Here is a 15,448-nt window from a genome sequence, read left to right on the forward strand (position 1 = left end):
TTGGTAGCCTCTAATACTGTACATGCACAAAAATGGACACATCTGGTAGCATAATGTGTGGGTATTTTTGAGTCTAGCGGTGTGTGTGTGTTGCAGGAGATAATTCGGAGTGGCTCAGCTCCCTAAACTCGAAGGGCTAATTCATCTTTCTCACGCCTCGTTAGGAAATGCTGGGAGTCTGATTAAAGATTGAATATTTCATGGCGGGTTTGGTATATCGCTGGCCACCTGCTCTCTCTTTTTATTTTGCTCCTTCCATCTCCCATTATCCTCCTCCCTTTCTCATTTTCTCCCTCACTCTCTCTGTCTTCCCTCCTTCAGTTTCTCTTTCCTCGCGCCGACACAATTTCATCCCATTACTCCATTTCTCCTCTCTCAGTCATATTATGCTGCTTTTATCCCTCTCTCCTTCCATTTTACCCTGTCGATGCCTCAGTCTCTCCCTTTAACACTCACGTTTTCTTCTTCATCTAATTCTCTGTTGTTAGCACTACTCATGTGCACGTATCCTGTTGTGCCAGCTAAAATGAAGATTTTAGATTATGTGCAGTGACTTAGCAGATGTGACACAGACGCTACAACTAACAGAGAGCAGATTAACCCATTTTTTGTAAGCTTGCACCTCATTTGCACTCACTGTGCTACTTAGGCAAATTGGAGCATACTGTTATAAAAGGCGCTAATTTAAAATATGTTTGGAAATCATTAAAAACTAATATTCTGGCCATTTTATTAGGTAGTACTGGACTGGACCCTTTTTAGCCTTAAGAACTGCTTTAATTCTTGTGCACTCTCTGTTCACTCAAGCACAACAAACCAGGAACGCTCCGTGGCAACGGTGGTGCAGTCCTACTCTAAAATTATATTCTGTTCTATTTTTCTGTGCAAGTAGTGTCCGCCTGGGCTTGGAAAACAAGTCAGAGTGTCAGCTTTGTCAATTTCAATTTGAAAAGATGTGGAGTTGAAACATCTGTCGACTATGAGTAGTTATTTTATAATGTTTCCACATTTGCAGCACTTTTTTTTCTTGCTTTAAATTTAAGGAAGAGGTAAGCTGAAAATAGCTGTTTAACAAAAAATGAATTTTTGAATTTTTGAAATCCAAATAATTACTATAAGTAAAAGCAAAAAAGCATGCAATGAAAGAACTATTCAAGTACTGAGTACTTCCTGAGTAAAGTCAGACTTATTGTAATTTTAAATTAAATATTAATAAATTAAATGTCAATTTAAAAAAAAATGGAAAACATAAATGAAGGCATCCACCACATTAAATAAAATACTCCTTTTTCAGAACATTGTTTTCTGGCTGTCATCTTTCATAACAAAACTTTTGAGACAAGAGTAAAGGACACATGAGCACAGTGTTTGACTAAACGTCTTGCTGAATAACGTTCTGTCTGTGTAACTCTTATTTGCCACATACCACAACCTGTTTTCTCATATTCAAAGTTGAGTTTTTGTAGGATAAAATGTCGACTTGTTTGGACAGACACAGATTACAGTGCATGACATACACTCGCCCAGGCCACCCTAATTCAAGTGTGCACACACACACACACACACACACACACACACACACACACACACACACACACACACACACACACACACACACACACACATCTAGGCTAAGTAATAACCAAAGCTCAATATTCTATATAGACTAACATTCACACACAACTATAAGCCACCAGTCCTGGGGCCTCATTTATCCAACTGTGAATGACAAAGCAGACTACAGGTGGTGTACGTATAGGGAAAAAAGGAAATGTGGTGCACAAAAACTTTCAGATTTATAAAAGCGTGTGCATGCACTTCCTACACCTCTTTCCGTTTATAAATCAGAATTAATTCTAAAGTTGGTGCATGTGAGGGAACACCTTGCCATGCCCTTGTGGTGGCTATAAAAGGTCAGGTGGACACGAATTTTTTCAGAATGTGAGACAGAAATCCTGATGAACCATGTTGGAAAACGTAAAAAGGTTTAATTGGTGGGCACGGCATGGGCATTACTTGTATCAGAAAGGCAGAGGAGGGCAGCAGGCGGCAGAAGCTGCCAACGCCGTGTCAGAAGGCAAGAGACGCCAGAGGCATCAGCTGATGTGGCTGGATATCCCAGTCGCCAGAGCATCCATCTGCCATGTGGGAGACTAACGTTCGAGTCCCACAGGGGTGAATTGCTTTGGAGAAAAGCGTCTGCTAAATGACAGAACTGATGCCGGTGATTTAGTCATTTGCTTTAATTTATAAAATAAATATGTACATCTGAGATGGGTACCAGTGCATTTAGCTTTAAATAATATTTCTTTCTAGCTGCTGGGTGCTCCAGCTGGGTTGGCAGTGCAGAGGGACACAATCACCGCTATTAACAAGGTGGCCAAGGAGTTGCAGGAAATAAAGACCGTCTGGACAGAAATAAGGACAATATAAAAGCAATGTGTAAGAATAAATGAAAGGAAATCCACTTCTTGTGTGTTTCATAAGCGTTGCATCACTTCTAGACCTCCATCCTCTAGTCTGTATCCCACTGCTGGTTCTTAGAATAAATAACCAAAGCTACATTTCACATTTCTTTTCCTGACTGGTCCATGCTGGCAGCAGACTATCCATCTTATTTAGCTGGATGTATTTTATAACATGTAAGTTTTGTTTCATAATGACTGGCTGGGCTTGGCCCACTTCTACTGGGGGCCAGTCAGAGCCTGGCTACATCTAAATGGTGGTACTGACTGTAACCACAATTACTTGGTATAGAAAGGTATAAGAATGAGAAGGAATAGAAATATTCCCATTTTTTAATAAAGAGGAAAGAGTAGTTCAGACTGAGAGACCCAAGTCCCATTGTCAGCTGCCTCGCCAGCTCCCAACATGGAGCTAGCCACACAAATCATAGTGGTCAGACACAAAGGTCTAGTCTATCACTGCCACAAGACAGTAAGCGATAATTACTAGGGGGGCAAGCCATTGATCCCCCTTCTAGCACATCAAGTAACACAAACTGCACCACATACTGTACTCCACCAGACTTAGTTATATTAACGAAAGAGGGTGAGATAAAAAGGTTTTTACTTAGATACAGTTTGCAGTTTATGCTGCTAAATGTGACTAAATCCCACCTACTGGACTTTGATAGCAGCGCTATACCTTTTCAAGTATGCAATCGTTGCAACTACGATGTTGATAACAACGCAGAGAAACATTTTTCACTTACTGACTGAAGTCATGTTTTTTGGGTCCATTTGTGGATAATTTTTTACGTGCTTGTTTTTGGTTTTCCATATTCCCAAATTGAATATTTAACTTAAAAACTACTTAATGCACCTCCCCACTCTGGAGCCGCTCGTGTTTTCGGAATGCAGGATCCCAAAATTATGCTGACGAAAGCACTGAGACTGTACCAAGTAACATGATGGATCCATGGAAGTTCATTACTATAATTGATCACTGACACATTACAACCAGCCATTTATCATTAATATTAAAAAATGAATTATTGTAGCTTTAACTAAAATTATTTTTTTACGGTCTGGTCTGACAAGAAAGAATCACAGAACAAAAAAGGGCTATGCCAAAAAAAGTTTAACGATATTAAATTTCTACTGGTATCTAATCACTTTAGAAGGAGAAAATTGAGTGGGAAGAAGTGTGTACTTTTCAGACTTCTTAATATTATGATGCTATTCTACAGTCATTTAGCAGACACTTTTCTCCAAAGCGACTTACATCTGAAGGTGGTTAGGCAGTAGCATTAAGGGTCAACTGGAAGGTGTTAATATTCATCCGTTTTGGGAATCGAACTCAGGTCTCCCACGTGGGAGATGAGTGCCCTGCCAACCAAGCTATTGCGCATTCATCCATTCATTTATTTTAATAAAATAACTTTTCTGTTTTATTATCTTAGAACGAGCCATTTATATCTACTTGCTGTAGGTCCACTTACGTGACAGATGGCTTATTTGTGCCACGATTTTTATTGCAGTGTTTCTGAACGCAAACAACTCTGCGTGTGAAGTGAGAAGCCTCTGAGCTTTAAAAATTGCAGTACCGCCCTTATTTGATAGGTGCAAGAGCACTGTTTGGGATAAAAACAACACCTTAAAAGGGACAGATGAAGACAATATATATGTACACAATTTTTAAGTAGTTACCTGTGGTCATGGCTGCACATGAGACCCCTGGATCCACTAACAGATCCAGATCCATCTTTATTCTGCAAGAATTTTCTGCCCATTTACAACTGCCAACTTGGCATTCAATGTCATTTTTATAGTAATCCTTACACTGTATCTTTAATGGCTAGATAATACTTAAACTGCTGTAATTTCTAAACTGATTTACTAGAAAACCCTTTAAGTGCCCTCATCATCCCATCCATTTCCCTGTCACCTTAATGGAAATGAGCAGGTAGCTAGCTAATCAAGTGGAAGGTGACAGGCACATTCTCATTCCCATCTAACAAGATCCTCCTGCTTAACTAACCAGGAGAAACTGCCTTCACTGGCCACACTGGGAGACATATTTGATTTGCAGAAGAAACATAGAGGCTGCAGGAAGAGATTCAAATGTCCGGATTCTGGCTGCTGCACTGGATATATGTGTTTTGCACAGGCCGAATGTACACTAGATGAATGTGGCAATTTAAAGAAGCCCGAAATGCTTTATTTACAGTCCAGACTTGGTCCAACATATTTGGATAACCCCCCTCAAAAATAGAAAGAGGAACATCATTTCCTGACTCATTATTCAACCAATCAGAGCAGACGACTCCTTACAGAGATGGATCTTAAAGAGACAGACCACTAAAAAGCCAGAGAAAAATGGTATTTCTTAAATATTAAAATTTATATCTATTTAATTAAGTAGAGTTATAAACCTGTAAATGAGCATAGCTCTTGGATTTTTAGGGTGTCCTTCTACCTCACAAAGCTGGTTATGTTTTTTTTTTTGTTTTTTTTTTCTAATTAGCTCTATGTGACATCTATCTGACTTCAGTAAATCAGTGAAACTATGCACGAAGCAATATTTTCTATATCCTTATTGGCATGTGACATAATAATCTTCACAATGATAAAAAAAAAAGCTGATCAGGTTCCAACCGAGTAATTAGACATTAACAGGACATTAACACTTTTTATTTGTGTAATAAAATTCATTGAATGGATCATATTGTGGCTGTATAACTCTCCACCCTGTCTCCTTTGCTCAAAAGTCAGCCTAATGATGTTTTAACAGCTGGAAAGCATTTTGCATTAAAGCTCACAGCATGTGCAGCTCTTTGTCATTTAAATAGTGTTAAATCAAAGTATATAACTCTCTGTTTCCCTCCTCACTGACTCAGACAGGAAAACACCTAAACTTATTTGTTTGTTTTAGCAAATGCACAACTTGACAGGCAAAAAGAAATGATAATAATTGGGCACTTCTGAATCTTTGCTGAATGTTTAGTTTGTTCATTGATGAGGTGTGTGTGTGTGTGTGTGTGTGGGTACATGAAGGAACGTGAGTTCTGCAGGCGAGGAAGCCCGGAGGAGGATGAGGGAGTGTGAGGGCCTAACGGACGCCCTGCTCTACGTCATCCAGACCGCTCTGGGGAGCAGCGAGATTGACAGCAAGGTAACACACAAACATATTTTAGCACCTCGGCACAGATATTCACTTGTCCATCCACACACACCAAATGCATCATGACAGAAAATTAGAAACTTGCTCGTGTCCATGTTGTGTAAGTCGTTGTCATGTAAGTTTCATAATGATCACATTTTACAAATTTCATGAATTTACATGATTCATATACAGATGTAATAAGACTGCATGCCTGTGGTTTGTGTATTTATACCAAAACGAGCCTCAGAAACACCAGGACAGATTTAGCTGTTTTGCTGTATTCATTGTTATTTGTTATTGGGAAGCTTGTTGTCAGAGTTTACTACCCCTGCAGTTAATCTGAAAGACTTATCGCCTCCCTCTTCAAACCACAATCTTAAATCTGTTCATGTCTTGAATTAAACTGTAGTTTTATTTGTGCTTCAAATATTTGTAATATTATGGAATATTGGTTTTTTTTTAAAAAAAAAAAAAAGTAAGAATAAATTATTGTTTACTTTAAAGAAAAAATCCTGATCTTGCCAGTGATGTAATTTTTTACAGTGTATTAACCCAAATGGTCAGTGACACCGAAACATTAGTCGCAAAAGTGACTCTATGTTCATTCATGTGTGTGTTTGTTTGTGTGCAAGTGCTGCACGCACACATGTGTGTTTGATGAGTCACCGCTGTTTGTGTATAAGTTGGTGTTGTGAGTGGAAGCTCTTCAGCTGAAGATGTGAAGTTTTAATCCGCAGAAATCCTCCACGAGATCAAAGTCTGTGACTGTTGGCTGCATAGCCACTAACAACAATAGGATTAGTGTGTGTCTGTCTGCATTATACACACTGCAGCTGTTTATGTCTGTGTACACATTATACAAACAGTTTGCTTGCATACATGTGCATCAGTCCCAGAGTGTCTGTAGTATTTTATATTTTTACTTGGCATGTATGCTTCCTTTATCTTCCATCTTACTCCCTTGCTCCTTGTTTTATTCCTACTCTTCCCTCCACTAGACCGTCGAAAACTGTGTGTGCATCCTGAGGAACTTGTCGTACCGTTTAGCTGCAGAGACATCTCACAGCCAGCAGGGGGGGTCTGAGGAGTTGGACGGTTTGTTGTGCGACACTGGCGGCAAGGATGCAGAGAGTTCTGGGTGCTGGGGCAAGAAAAAGAAGAAAAAGAAGGGGCATGACCAGGTGAGAGTGACTTTAATCATGCTTAACCTCAGTGAGTACCTACTGCTCACTGGTTTCCTTGTTACGAGGGCACTTGAAATGCTATTAGTTAATGATTTTTAATTACAAAGGATAAGATGGTTCCTCATGGGTACCTTAGCAACCATCTCACTTTCCACACATCCATCGGACTGTGTTCAGTCCGAGCCATAGAGGGAGCTTTGCTCTATTTATTTGAGCATTATTTATGAATATCTTCTGAGTTTGTCAGGATAAATTCAGGATGCAAGACTTTTATTAAACTTGGTACTGATCATAAGCTTGCATACTCTGTTTATCTAAAAAGAGGTGCATGGTTGTTGGTTTACACTTGGGCAGTGTGTATTAAGCTGAAGATGCACAAGTTAAAAATGTTTTAATGTTAAAAAAACAGATCTGACTGCTCTGTAAAAACAGTGACAGATGGAAAAACAGGGGAAATGATTTGTAAATAACTTTTAAAGATTTGTAGGTAAGACAAACAATTACACAGTCTGCTGATGTATGCATAGATGTTTGTATGGAGCCACAACTGAAGCACAAATATTCTTGAACACAGGATGCAATGTGAAAAAGTTTCCATGTTTTTATTATGAAGGCAGGAGAAGCTCCTGAGCACACATGCAGGCTCAAAGGGTCGGATTTAGCAAGCAGTGCAACTAGCTTCAGGCTGCACTGAAAAAGAGCAATGCGAGTGATAAATTGTGTGGGTGATGAAAACTCAAGCAGACAGCTTATGACAGATGCAGCCCAACACAAATCAGCATAAGGATGCAAATAAACAGATCTTATAAGAATAACTTATTTACGAACACAAACACAGCCTTTGATTAGAATCTAACAAACTTATATAAGGCTGACCAGGCTGAGCACTCAAGATCTGGATCACAATACAAGTCCAAAGCACAAACTGTAACTAGACCGAACACACATTCAGTGTATTGAAAAGCTGCTTACATGTTCACAGTTGAACTAAAAGTGTGGCATGCTGCCATACATACAACACCACCATATGTAGTAGAAGGCTTGTCAAGTACACTGAAGAACTTTTGGATGGTGGTGCTAACCTTTGGCTAAATGCAGACAAGGAATAACAGCAGACACCAGAGGTCTCAATCAGCACTTATTTTTTACACAAGTTAGACATTGTACTGTACTCTTCTCTTTTATGTTATTTCAAGTTATGGTGCCAGGGTATTACGCGATGGTTAAGTTATTAAATACTTTTAATCAAGTAGAATAAACCGAACAGTATAATCTTATTTATTAAACAGCTATCCCTGTCTGCTCCATAATGAATTTTTTTTGAGGGAAAAAACATATTTAGGAGACCAGACATGACCTGGACTTGCATTTCTTTTGAAAATCTCTTGTGCATTAGGAAAGATATTAAACCGCTGTAGTATTCCTATTAGTGACGTCTAGACCAGGGACAATGCCGAAGATAAAATTGAAACCAGGGAGAACTGAGTAACTAAGATATGAAGTGTTACAATGCATTTTAGTACAGATATTGAAGCAGGGTGTTTCAAAGTAGGTTCTTTTAAGTGCCCATATATATATATGTGTGTGTGTGTGTGTGTGTGTGTGTGTGTGTGTGTGTGTGTGTGTGTGTGTGTGTGTGTGTGTGTGTGTGTGTGTGTGTGTTTATAAGTTGTAACTGTAAGTAACTGTGTTAATAGCAGATTTTTGTTTTAAACTTTCATCAAAAAGCCATAGCATATTCATTTTTTGGATACTAAACTATCAAAAATATCAAGCTGATTTGCTATTTCTTTCTGGATTTATTGAGTCTCATCCTCCATGTAACTGTTAAAAAAGAAAAGATAGAAAAGAAGGAGTTAATTGGGTTGATGAATTGGCAGAAACCAAACAGCTGCTTTGGAAAAGGCTCTAACCTCTTGTCATGCTAATAAGCAATCAGCATCACATTCTGGTTGAGTGGAGGATGTCTTTTACCACTTCTAGTGAAGCTGCTGGGATTGAAAATCTAACACTTCCGGTGGATCAGGGAATTGCTCATTAGTACTGCTTTATATCTGTCCCTGCATGTCGTCATGCAATGGCAAAGAAGGGAGATGAACTAAAAAAAAAAAAAAAAAGAAAAAGCTAACCCTGAGATCAGTTTGCAAAAGGACCCTCACTCTGCCCCTGTGGTTCTCAAACTCTTCCTACCGTGCCCCCCTTTGGACATCTGCAACAAGGGGACCACATATATATATATATCTATATATATATATATATATATATATATACTTACTGTAACTATTTAACTTATAGCTCTGTAACTTATCATGCTCATAACATCACAGTCGTGAGGAAGATGTAATAAGAAATACACAAACAAGAGCAGGATATCTGCCCTCTTTCATTACCTGTTTCTCCATATCTCTCTTTTTCTTTTCTCCCTCTGATGTGTTCAGTAAACCCTGATCGCTGTTCTGCAGTTCTTCTTCTTCTTCTTCATATTTTTTGCCAGTTGGCCAAATTGGTGCATTACTGCCACCAAGTGGTCTGGAGTGTGGACCAGAAAGTGCCCAATTTGTCATGTTGCCGCACCCCCCAGTTTGAGAACTACTGTTCTACCGTCTGAGAGTGTGTCTGTGTTTGTGTGTGTGTGTGTGTGTGGGTCTGTGTCTGTGTCTCCACTCTAGTGCAGCTGTGGGTGATTACCATGAAGCAGCGATTAGGGAGCATATTGAAGAGGGCAAAACTCTATTAACTATGGGGCAATTAGAGGAGAGGAGAGGAGAGGAGAGGAGAGGAGAGGAAGATAGACTTTCTAAATTACACAAAAGTAATAAGTAAAAAGGGAAAGGTAGAAGAGAAAAAGGAAAGCTTTAGCATAATCAAGTCAGACACTGACGCAAAGTGCGAAAATTTCAATTGGCCACAACATAACAAAGACTCAACAGATGTCGTTACATATTATGTCATAAGAATTAATACTTTTCTCAATTAAAACTATAAAAAAAACTATTATGTAATGACAAAAAAAATTAACTTCCAGAACATCAACAGCTTAACAAAAGAATTAGTAACAAAACATTTAGAGAAAAATGACACTGGGCATGCTCGTACAAAAAACGCCATAAATCTGACATTGTTATTTATTTCCATTCATGCTGTGACACAGCATCCTCCAATTTATACAAACTGTGTCAGTGTTTTTTCCAAATATAATATCAAATATAATTGATTTACACTCAGTTCTTAATGACAAAGCATATGTAACCTGTTAAGTTAATAAACTAATGAGCAGTGTGTGAGAGGCATGATGCACCCTGGGCAGGTCGCCAGTCTATCAATGGGCCAGCACATAAAGGCAAACAAACATTCACGCTCACTCCTAATGAGAATTCAGACTCAGGCTGACCAATTAACCTAACATGCATGTCTTTGGGCTGTGGGAGGAAGCCAGAGTACCAGGAGAGAACCTACACATACAGGGAAAACTCCACACAGAATGGCTTATTCATAAGACACATTATTGAATGATTTTCATGTCTTCCAAACGTATTGTTTTTGAGGGGTGTATATTGCTACTGTATGATGAAACATTTTCACTACTGATGTGTAGTGTGTCTCATCACCACAGAAGAAAATGTCAGATTTTAGTTAAAGAAGGGTACAACAAAATAACCAAATACCAGAATGCCTGCTTATTTATGTGCTTCTTATGAATATTTCTACTACACTAGGGGTTCCTAGTGGCCCTCAAATCTCACCTCAGATAGAATTCAGTATTCTTTTTCTTCTAAATTATATCTCATCTCCCACAGTGGGATGGTGTGGGCCCATTTCCAGACTTGGCGGAGCCCCCGAAAGGCATCCAGATGTTATGGCACCCCACTATCGTCAAGCCCTACCTCACACTGCTGTCTGAGTGTTCCAACCCAGACACCCTGGAGGGAGCAGCTGGGGCTCTGCAGAACCTAGCTGCTGGCAGCTGGAAGGTAAAAGCTCTCTGTACGGTGCCTGTGCCATTGTCATACTAAAGAGCAGGTGCAAGAGAGGCTTGAAATTCAAGCATGTGCCAGTAAGTGGTCTGACATAAATATGTCCCCAAATACTCTGCTAGTTTCATCCTAAATGAAAGCAAACCTCTCTTACTGGCCCTAAACTACTCATGCTGTAACGGTTCGGCATGCATGTCTCTGTAATCAGAACTTGATGTAATGGCAACTGAAACACTCCATTTGAAATGATTGCATTTTCTGATAGTCAAAATGTCAGATGATAAAAATGGGAGCAGAAATTCTGTATGTTCTACTATATATACTCACAGTTTTTGACAAACTGCAGTTTCCATTTTGAGGAGAGAACATTGACACTCAGAATATCTAAGTGGGGCATCTATAAATACAAAATGACATTGCTTTGTCTTCAGTCTTTGCTACTTTTTTATTTTTAAAAATTATTGGCTGGATTGACATGAAATATGAACAGCACATATATGAAAAAAATCTTCAATGCGATCTCTATCCACCCCCCTATCCCCTCTCTCCTGCACAGTGGTCCGTTTATATCCGAGCTGCGGTGCGCAAAGAGAAAGGTCTTCCTATCCTGGTGGAGTTACTGAGGATAGACAACGATCGGGTGGTCTGCGCTGTGGCTACAGCCCTGAGAAACATGGCCCTGGACATCAGGAACAAGGAGCTCATCGGTACGTTCTTCACTTGCAGCAGACATGAAAAATCCCACACTGGAACACATGCAGTCACACCTTTAAACCACAGAGTACACAAAAACAAGCTGCCATTGCAAAAAAAAATTAAAACACATTAAATGAAGTAACATTATAGGATTTTGCCCTTTTTTTATACAAATGGACTAAATTCATACAAATTAAAGTTATTATGCTGTGGCTGAAAATGATTGCAGGATGAGCAGCTGCTCATCATTAAACTTTCTGAGAAGTGGATGTAATAAATTTTGTATTGAGTATTATTCCAAGAAGTGTTTGTGAGTTTAACAGTTTTTCTTTGACCGATGTTTTGATGCAAAATTTTTCTTTGGAGACTGAGTTGTGCCTGTTATACACTTTTTAGTTGGTCACCATGGCAACGACCACATGTGTCCTTCTGCGTACTGTTTTTGGTGCTTTCAGCTAAACTGCATGATGTCCTAGTAAGTGAATAAAACCATCCATATGTGTGGTGTATGGCTGCAATGTCAGATTTCTTTCTGTGCAGCAGGTACATTTTAGAAAATATTGTGTTGTCCTTTGTATTATTGTGTTAACATGATGGAATTGCATTAGCAACAGAGCAAATTGTGTGGCTGAACCCGCAGAGCTCTCAGCGGCATATATCAATACTGTCAGCACTGACAGATCTGCTGTGAGCCAACTGTTGTTTTATTGCTTCAGTATTACAAACTTGATAATGTGAAAATTGCAAATACTGCACCGCTTGTTGCACAAGTTGAATTAAGTCATTTACATCATTCAGCCATGTCTTACTGCAATAAACCAGTTTGAATGTTAAATTGCTTTTATTATCTGGAGAAATTTGTGTGCTTTTATATCTTTGCCAGAGTCGAGGAAGTCAAACTGGGTCTGTGTGTATATAAACTTAAAATGGATTAGTTTTCATTAGTTTCTTGACTTTTATTTATATTCATTGTTACATTTTAGCATACACACACACACATCCATCAGTTACATAAGCAACAAGCTGTTAAATATTTAATAATAGTTAGTTTGTACCTATATATTATAGGCAGCAGCAGGATTTACACAGCAGGAAAACACTAAGTGTGGAATCAAACTGTCCCTGAGTCTCCACCCCTCTCCTGCCCACCTTGCATCACCACCCCAGGGTGATGGCCCAATCAGAATGAGGGCCACAGGGCAGGGTGGACAAGATTTCCTGACAGCAGTACTAAGGTGTCATGGGAAATGTTGTCAGTCTGTTTTTCATCACGTGGCCATGTCTCCATCTGTGTCTGACAGCTACCCAGCCTGGCTGAATTCCTGCCTTCCTTGTAATGAGCTCTAGCTGTCAAAGTGTTTTGTTTTTGTTTGTTTTTTTAAGTTAAGAAAAACAGGGGGTTTAAACTTACACCCAAAAGCCAATTTGAAGTGTAAAGGCTTTTCAGTGCTCTTCAAAAGGAATATTTAGGAAACAGAATGGCTGCATGACTGAATTTGTAACTGAGATTAAGTGATTACAAATTTGTTAAATTTAGCTTATTGTGATTTCTATGTACAAACATTTAGGCCCATTCTGAAACCAGTGTGAAGACAAATAACTTGCAACTTATGTCAGTTTAAATATCCCCTTCAGTTGTGTTTAAAAAAGTCAATGTGAATATGTTCAGCTCATAATAATAAGTTATATGTGATGTCTTTTCTGCATATCATTTTTTAAAACTTTTTAAATCTGAGGGTCCTGAATTGGGGGACTTTGAGAATAGATGTGCCAAGCTGTGCCAAACTGGCTATTTTGGAGACCTCGTCTGAACTATCTGTACTAAAACCTCTCTAGTTATTATTTGCAGAGATACATGTTGTACTATGACTTTACAAAGATTTAAGCTACAGCTGCATCATTTCGAAAGGATTTATTCTGAAAGTGCAAGTCTGAAACTTTGTCATTTGTGCTATGTGCCATCTGTATTTATTGTGTCATTTCTAACACATACACTAATATTTTAACATCTTAACAAAACTCGCAAGTGTTCCAGTTACAATGACTCAAAGTATTCAAATAGACCTTGTGGCTGCAGAGACATGCTCGTTTCATTATGGGAATGCAATTTTTGAGCAAAAACCTATAAAATAGGTACAGTCCATGCCCCATTACAAGTGTAGAAAATGTATGATTGTTGTTAACATCCTGTCAATACTAGTTTTTATTATTTAAAAAAAAACTTTGTGCCACTTCACACTTTTATAAGTTTCAAAGTGGAGCATTGTTGGCTTCTAAACTGCAGACAGTTTTTTGAGCGGATGGAAAGTTGAATTTGAACTAAATCATTCCTCCCTGCCTCCCCACCCTTGACCTCCACAGGTAAATACGCCATGAGGGACTTAGTACACCGTTTACCCGGTGGTAGCAACAACAACAACACCAGCAGCGGGGGAGGAAGCACCAACAGCAGCGGTCTGGTAGGGAAGACCATGTCTGACGACACCATCACAGCTATCTGCTGCGCTCTGCATGAGGTCATCACCAAGAACATGGAGAACACCAAAGCCCTGAGGGACGCCGGCGGCATTGAGAAGCTGATCAGCATCGCCCGCAGCAAGGGAGACAAGTAAGCCGAATGGGAGCATGTTGTCAGGTGGAGGAGGGGGTAAACAAAAAGAATAAGAAGATGTGTTTAGACACAAGGAGGAGGTTAGGTAAAAAATCTACTACTGTCATACTGCATTGTTCATATAACCAAAACAGGCTCGTGTCCTGAAGATGGCTGGTTCATTTAAATCCATCCTCAGTTTCCTACTGAAACTGACTTTATTCACAAGTATGTTAAAATTTAATGTTAGTTGGATGCATTATTTATTGTTACGGAAGAAGACACTGCAAGAAAGATCTGGAACATGGAAGTGGTGGAGGAGAAGCTTGAGGGAACAGGCTGGAGTGAAGGTAAAGAGAGCCTGTCTGTTTGTTTTTAAGCTGTGAGTCAACACAAAAAACAACAGGATCCAAGCTGAAGTGTAGCCAGTAGTTCCCTGTGTGCTCGCAGCACAGGCTGTTTACCTGCTTACCTACATTTTTTAACATCTCTGTTGTTGGATGGTTGGTTATAGAGAATTATAGAAAAAAAATGCATGGACTGAGAAATATAGTTTTTTATTTAACTCGTACACAACTGCTTTAGTAATCTTGAGTCTAATGTCTGTAATTCTAACAATTTAAAAAAATGTGTGAGTTAAAAGTAGCTTAATGTTTTTGGCTCCTGATGAGGTTTGACTGGGCGGTTTCTTAACTTAGTGTGGACATAACAAATATCACAAGGGGAAAAATCAATAGGCGCATCGAGCTGAGCTTTAGCTTCAGAGAGGCAGGGCATCTCTTGTCTCATCCCAAAAGTCTAAATGTTCAAGACATAAAAACCATGTTAAAGGTGTAAAGCTGCTCCAAATTAGACAGAAATGTTCCAAGATTACCCAAAACATCCTGAGTGAGACACATGAGATGGACTACCTTCTGTGTGACGTCCAAGATGAGAAACAAATTTGGCCACAAAATAAGCACAAAATGATTTAAAACGAATAATTAATAGAAATGATTATAAAATCAAACACTGAAAGAATAAAAAGTAGGGTATGTGGGAGACATTTTTCACATTTGTGTGCAGCCTTTCATTTATAGCACTTCCTTTTATTCTTTGATGTGTCGGCTTTTTTTTTTTTTTTTACTCACTTTAGTTGCAACTGCCCATAAATGTAATATTTTTATTGATTTCTATGAAGTATTAATATGTTTTAGCAAAGAAATACACTTTCTTTTACACTTATTTATCCAACTTACGTGTTAGTTTTCTCTATATTATAATCATCTAAAACTAGATGAGGATTAGATTATCAGTGTCATTCTTTCAGAGGAACTAAAGGCAGATTTATTCATGGTTTTCCAAATATTTTTCACAGGTTTCTTGCTTTTCATCGTCACAAAGCCATAACATACCAG

The 15,448-nt window shown here is 38.8% G+C and overlaps 1 protein-coding gene across 9 annotated transcripts in view; it reads left to right on the forward strand.

Annotated features, from left to right (window-relative positions):
* ctnnd2b (catenin (cadherin-associated protein), delta 2b) overlaps positions 1–15,448 on the forward strand; it is a 170,677-nt gene that overhangs the window by 144,312 nt on the left and 10,917 nt on the right. For all 9 annotated transcript variants that reach the window (XM_041993031.1, XM_041993033.1, XM_041993035.1 and 6 more), the window contains 5 exons: positions 5,499–5,616; positions 6,606–6,788; positions 10,589–10,762; positions 11,322–11,472; positions 13,823–14,069. In XM_041993031.1, coding sequence (XP_041848965.1) covers positions 5,499–5,616; positions 6,606–6,788; positions 10,589–10,762; positions 11,322–11,472; positions 13,823–14,069 — 873 coding nt within the window. The remainder of the gene's footprint in view (positions 1–5,498; positions 5,617–6,605; positions 6,789–10,588; positions 10,763–11,321; positions 11,473–13,822; positions 14,070–15,448) is intronic.

Source organism: Melanotaenia boesemani, chromosome 8 (assembly GCF_017639745.1).
Source record: "Melanotaenia boesemani isolate fMelBoe1 chromosome 8, fMelBoe1.pri, whole genome shotgun sequence".
Lineage (NCBI taxonomy): Eukaryota > Metazoa > Chordata > Actinopteri > Atheriniformes > Melanotaeniidae > Melanotaenia > Melanotaenia boesemani.